Below are 6,796 nucleotides of genomic sequence, written 5' to 3'. Positions count from 1 at the left end.
GTTTGGGGAACAAATCCTGTGTGGTTTGGGGATTTTTATTTTGTTTTATTGTTGTTGAAGTTATGTTTTGGGGTTGGATTTTTTTTTTCTCCTTTTGTCCAAACTACTTTTGTGCTTTATGGTCTTTCAAGTGCTGTGTGAGTCTACAGATCATACAGCTTGGGGACCGTATTCACTAGGGAACAAATGCCACTTGTAGGATGTTGGTGGAGTAATCTGCCATGATGTAAGCACTGTTGAGAGCAGCCAGCCCTCTCCCGTGTTGTGAAGACCTGTGGGATTTGGCTCAGCTTGAGAAGCTTGACTGGATAACAACAAAATCATTCATTTTCCCTCCTGGGTGTCCTGAAACAGCCTTGTCCAGAAAAATTAAGGTTAAATACAGCTGCTCCTTAAGGACTGTGGTTAATTGCATCAGGTTCTGCACAATTCACAGGAGACAGCAAAACTGAAAATGTTGTTCATAAAGGCATTATTTTGGGTGTTCTTAGTTAGCACTTGATTTTTTTTTTCCCCATTAGGACAATGTTGCTTTGAGTTTACAGGACAACTGAGGTCCTGGGAGGAGACCTGGGTAGGTGAGAGGTTCGCGTTCAGATTCTTGTGTTTTTCTGTGTATATATAACATCAAGAGATAAGAAACCTCGTCTGTTGTGCAGCCTGAAAGCAGAAATGGTGAAGTTGTGTATCGACTCAGGAAGCCTTTTGTTGTTGTTTTTAAAATGTCAAATGCTTTTCAGTTTTATTCATCCACAAAATTGCGGTGTGCCTTCTCAAGCTGCACAAGTGTTTTCACTCCTTTTGCCCTGGTATGAAAATACAAACGATTGGATGTAACCTGTTTGATGAAAACACAACTTCTCCAGAGTTAACAGTAAATTTTATGGAGAAGCCTGATTCTCATTTAGAAAGAACTGTAATCTTAGCTGCAGGTTCAAAGACAGAATTTTAGTGTATTATTTAAATTTAAGTTCATCTTAAAAAGCAGTGAATTGAAAGTGATACCTTCTCACTCAAGAGATCTGCTCTTTTCGTGCTAAATGATTTGACTATTGCACTAGCCCTGAAAAACCAACACAGCTGGGCTCTCTTCCCACTTTGTTCTTTTTTTTGCAGAAATTTCAAATATGCTCTCAGCCTGCTCTCATTTACATCTATAACAGGCAAAATTTAGACAAATGAGGTTATAGATAAAATAACTTTATATATAAAAAAACCCCTTTTTTAGATATAAAATCAATTTCAGGCAGCAGAGAGGAAATCCTCAGTCTTGGCTGTTCTTGCAATAGAGCAACCGATGCTATAACACCAGCAGCACTAGAAGGTGGCTTTTTAAAATTAAATTATCCAGACTTCCGGATGCGATAATTTTCCCTGTTTTTACTTCTTCTGTTTAATACAGATTATTCAGTAGTTCTTGATGCCATAGTTAGAAACCTGAAGTAGTTCCTGGGGAGGAAAATCTCCAACTAAGTCTTGGAGCTGTTTTAGGGAAAAAATGGTGACGTTTATGATAAAATAGGTAGATAAGAATCAGACACTGCCGTCAGACTGGGAAATTAAAATGTATTTTCAATTCATACCCTTCACATGTAGTTTATTTAGTAGAACATGTTCTTTCTCACACATGCATTTGATATGCAAAGTAACGTGAAAGGTGCCAAAAAGGAAGGTTAACTCATATTGAAAAGGGTGCAAGTTTCTGAATGATCGAGGGAGCAGCAAGTAATGTTTTGAAAACCTACTGCTTTGGAAAGCTCTTCCTCTTGCCCCTCTGCAGATAATGGTGAAGATGATGATGAGATCCTTTCTTTGCCTCTGAGCTCCTTGCACGCCTCAGCTGTGTCATAGTTTCCGTACTAACGAGCTTCAAAAGGCTGGTACCTTAGGCCCAGTATTAGGTACGCGCAGCTGCTGCCTTGCACAGTCAACCCTTTCTGCGGCAGCCAATTGATGGCAGATCGTATTTTCAAAACCGTCCCTCTTTCTTTTTCATTTGCTCCAGATAGAAGGTAATTTCTTTTCATGTTTTGAATCAAGGGAACATCTGCCCCAGAATAAAGACTTGATTACAAGCAATCTTAGAGCATTTTTGCAGCTCTTTTTAAAAGGCGTGGAAATGACTTTCTTTGAAGTGAAGGTATTCCTGGCTAAGAGCTTGAGCCATGCCAACATAGTGGTACAAGAAATGGGCAGCTTAAATTGCAAAGAAACCTTTAGCTTAGAGCCAGCCAAACTTGCAAATAAGGGTAGTGACACACAAGAAGTGCTGACCAAGAAGGGTTGAAGCATGTCCTTTTGAGAGTGCACCGTACAGGCTAGAGGGACTTCTCTAAGGATGGAGGTGGATAGAGCTGGTCCAGTCTTTTGCTGAGTAATGCACGGCTTGCTTCTCCAATTCCCCCCCTCCAAGAAAGAATGAGAAGACAGGCAGGATTTCATACATGTATCATGTTATAACTTTGATAGAAATACAGTGCTGTAGAAGTACAGCTAATCCCGTACAGCCTTTCACTAAATGCCATATTCAAGGGGGTTCTTTTCGGATTTCATGTGCAGAAAGTTTTAAAGTTACAGGAGAAAATCATGCTGATTCTTCAGCAAAGATAACGAGGGATGGGTGTTGTTCAAGAAATTGCTGGTACCTGAGATCCTCCATTGGGGTGGTATACTGGGCAGCCCGTCCTCCATGGAAGAGCAGAGGCTGCTGCCCTGCGCGGCAGCCCCGAGCAGTGTGTAATGCTCACAGGAGGCAGGATTCACTGTTATCCCAGGCTGGCCAAGCTGTTCAAAGCAAAAGAGCTCCAGCAGCGACCTTCTGTGAGATTTACAGAAGGAAAGTGCAGAGTCAGACTTCGGGCTGGCTACTGTCTTTGAACTCTCAGATACCTTCTAAGTTATTTCTATTACCTTCATAGTTATTTCTATGTTTGGCCTATAGCAACAACTTTCTGATCACCTTGGCAGAAGGAAAACCGGTGCAGCAGTGACAAAGGCTGATTTTATGTGCAGTTCCAATGATCTAGGTCATTTTTCTCTGGCAAGCCTTTCACATTTAGTTGATACCGTTAAAGTTAATGCTTCTTTTGGTGTAATTTTGCTAGTGCTGGTTCTTTTTTCCAACATTTTTCTCCGTTCATCTTTAGAGGGAAGAAAAATACAGAACAGGTTCACATTCAGCAGAAAAACATAGTCCTTCTCTCTCCTGCATCCTCCTTGCCATGACCGAGGTGACCCTACTGCTGTGTCAGGGATAATGCTGTTGGTGTCCTGTCAGGCAAATGGGAGCAGAGGAAGAGGTGTTCTTCCACTGCAGGCAGTCCCGTCATGTGGCACAAGGTTTAAAGACAGGACATAGTTCAATAACCTTTTTCAGGCGTGTTTTCTCACGGAATTCTTTTGCAGCAAAGTAGTAAAAGATGGCATCCAGGCAGCAGTTCAGGTTGGTTAATAACATTGACACCTGAATGAAGAGGCTGATGGTTTGTTTCAGACTGCAGTCCTCTATCACGTGCTGTCTCACCAGGCACTGTAGGCAGAGCGCAAGGTGGAAGGGTGTGAAGCACACCAAAAACACCACTAGGTTGATGATAATGACCCGCAAGGAGCTGCTGCCTTCTACCTTCTTTTTAACTTGACTTTTGTGATTCAGAAGAATCCAGATGTTTTGAGCAGAGCAGAAAACCATCACTGTGAGTGGGATCAGAAATCCAAAGACTTCCACAGACACAATGATGGGTATGCTCCACGCCTGTTGGGACATATTGTAAAAGCAGTTCAAATCACCTTTCTTCTGAAACACATACATCGGGCTGCTGCAAAGCCAAGCTGCTGCCCAGATGAAGCCACAGATCAAGATAGCCCATTTGGGGGATTGGTGAGCTCGACCTTCAAATGGGTGCCGTATGCAGATGTATCTGTCAACAGTAATGCAGACAATGATGAAGATACTGCCGTATGTGTTGACGAAATAGAGAGACTGTATGAATGAGCACAGGAGTCCGGGGGCTTTTCTGATAGAGTAGTACAGCTTTAGCGGGAGCGAGAGAAGCAGCAAGACATCTGCAAGCGCGAGATTGATCATGTAAACTGAGGTTTTCGTCTGTTTCTTCCAAAAGCAGCAGAACACAGAGAGGGCGAGAGCGTTGAGGACTAGCCCGAGAATGAAGGTGGGGATTGAGATCCCCAGCTGCACAGTCTTTGCTAGTCTGTCGATGTCTGTGAAACTGCATTCTCCACTGCTGTTGGTCATTTCTCCCCTAAAACGACAGAGAGCACAGGTTGGAAATGTATAAGGCTTCCAGTTAATGCCTTGGTGTTTCAGAGCACGATGCTGGGCTTTTTTGGTTTTGAGCAATGCACTTGATCAGCCTTTGGCTATTATGGAAAGTGAATCCTCATTTCAAGCACAGGGCTTTCTATTTCCAGTTAGAGTGGCCTGATCTGTTACAAAGGAGCCTGGTTGTCAACGGCAGTCAGTGAGCATCCACTGACTACTGTGCCCTTTAAGACAATCCCATTCAGCAGAAAAAGAGACTGACCCGTTCAAACGTACGTTTTCAAAAACTCTGAAGTGTACGGGCTCTCTCTAGTACCTCTAGTACATCTACTGAAACTTCCGCAACGCTCGAGTTCAGTTCCCTTGCTATGCAGAAATTAAGGACATTATTGTTCCATATTAGGTCAGCTCAAACTCCTAGCTGGGTTTTTACTCTTACAGCTGTGGTTCCCTCCCTACGCATCAGTAGCTTTTGTTGATGTGCTTTTACTGCACCCTCATTTAAATGGATATTTTAATTTCATGTAGTGCTTGTATCTGATGCAGTGTTTTAGAAGGTCAGCTTAAGAAGGCTGATCTTTTATCTAGGTGCAAGTTGAATAAGCACATTTTCTAGCTTGTGTTTGACTTTCAGAATTGGTTAAATTTGAGGTTTGCAAGTACTTGAATGTTAATTGATTATCTTAGATAATCTGGTGAAGATTAGCAAATGGAAGGTGTGACATCTTAATAACATAGTTCTTTAAAAATGTATAATCTGCGTGGAGTATTATCACCGTTCTGAAAAGCATACACATGCTTTAACAAACTATGCCTTAGAAGTGCTTTCTGATAACCTATTTAAATCAAAATCACAAAAAGTCCTAATAAAGGAGAAGAAATTGGGAGTTACAGTTTCCAGTCGGTCTTGGCCAAACAAGTAGCTCAAAAGAAATTTTAGGAGTAAGTGCGGAGGTTTTAAGAACTTGATCAAGAGAAGAATGTCTGCTTTGAAGGGCAAAAAGTGTGTGGTGGTGCATTAGCACTACCAAATGGAGCTGGGCTTTGCTCAAGAAACCAAATCTTTTGTTTATATGGCTAAAATAAAATATAAAAAAGAAGAGAGAAGATAGAAATGCAGAACAAGTACATCTGCTGAATATTAACCAAGGAGACGGCCTTGGGTTTTGCCAAATTCTACACCTCTGCTTTTCTCGGGGATGCCGATACTGTGCTGGAAGTCAGAGGTGGGATGGTGTGTAGGATCCAGTGAAGGAAAATGGGAATATCTGTATCTGAACACAGTCCAATCAGAGCTGAACATGCTTCTATTAGTGCATGCATGTAAAACCAGTTTATTTCCAGCTCAGACTACAGCAAGAAGAGGCACATAGAGCTGAAGGTGTGACCCAGTAATTGTGACAAAGAATGTGTGTTATTAGTGTATCTGGAAGAGGATCAGTCTAGCCTCTCTGTTGAAGAAGAGAGTGTCAAATGTGATTAAAGCAATGCTGGAACTGTCGAGACAAAGCTCCGTACAGCTTTTTAAGGAAAACTGCTAAATAAGGCTGTGACAGATCTTGCCAGATGGTTATATTCTTTGATGAATTGTCTACTTTCTCAGATAAGAGAAGGGCTGAAGATAGAAGGCACCTGTGTTTCAGTGACAGGTACGAGAAATAACTAGAAAAAACAGGGGTTAGAACAAGGGCTGAGGAGGTGAGGAAAGGTTTGCAAGAAAGCTGATGGGGACTACACCCAGGCTGGGTGCAGGTTACCAGGGGATGCAGAAATTCACCGAGACTGCTCCGTGGCCGTGTTTCCCCCAGTGACTCCATCGTAGGAGCCAGTGTGACCTGCGGGGTCAAGGCCGCTTCCAGAAAACTGGGCTGAGCCACTTGAGTGGGATTGTCACAGCTTAGTGAACTTAGGAAATAGGAAGAGGAAACGTGATTGTTATCAGTGGATTAATCTGTCAGAATTGAGAACGAAAAGAAAACTTTGGTTTGTCAGGCAGTCTGAGATTGAGTCAGTCCCTCTGAGCCAGCAAAATGTGGCAGCTGAGAGAAAACCATGTGTCGTGGTACCTGAGAGGTGAGAACATCCCACTGAAGGTGGAGATGCGTTGGGGCCCAGGTTCGAGGGGTTGGTATAGGCAGCTGCTTCTGTCACCTGAGAGCAGGACAAGGAAGAGGCAATAGGAGGGTGGTGCTGTGGAGTGAGCGTGTGCAGCCTGTGCCCAAGAGCATCCATTTAGCTGGGGGAAAATCAGTTGGCATAAAACATTCTTGGGGAGTGACAACACCTGTTAATCCATAAATATATCAGAAAATTATTTGTAAAAGTATGAGTTTTGATTCTACTTTTACTGGGTTTCTGTTTCACCCAATGACTTTTTTTTTTTAGAATTCAGCGGTATGAAAATTGGGATAATGTTACACCTGAAAACGGCTCATTTCAAGAAAATGTTGCCCAGCCTTTAAACTGGTAATTTCGAGCACTCAGGTGGAGTGCCTGACTCTCAAAACTCTGATTTTT

At 42.5% G+C, this 6,796-nt stretch overlaps 1 protein-coding gene across 1 annotated transcript; it reads right to left on the bottom strand.

The window, feature by feature from the left end:
• Positions 1 to 3,325: 3,325 nt before the first annotated feature.
• On the bottom strand, positions 3,326 to 4,252 carry GPR55 (G protein-coupled receptor 55). Its single transcript, XM_010142076.1, has one exon. The coding sequence runs from the start codon at positions 4,250 to 4,252 to the stop codon at positions 3,326 to 3,328; it is 927 nt and encodes a 308-aa protein (XP_010140378.1).
• Positions 4,253 to 6,796: the final 2,544 nt, after the last annotated feature.

This window comes from Buceros rhinoceros, unplaced genomic scaffold (genome assembly GCF_000710305.1).
Source record: "Buceros rhinoceros silvestris isolate BGI_N320 unplaced genomic scaffold, ASM71030v1 scaffold16268, whole genome shotgun sequence".
NCBI classification, from domain to species: Eukaryota; Metazoa; Chordata; class Aves; order Bucerotiformes; family Bucerotidae; genus Buceros; species Buceros rhinoceros.
The sequence above is the reverse complement of the archived record's forward strand: the minus strand, read 5'-3'. Positions and strand labels throughout refer to the sequence as shown.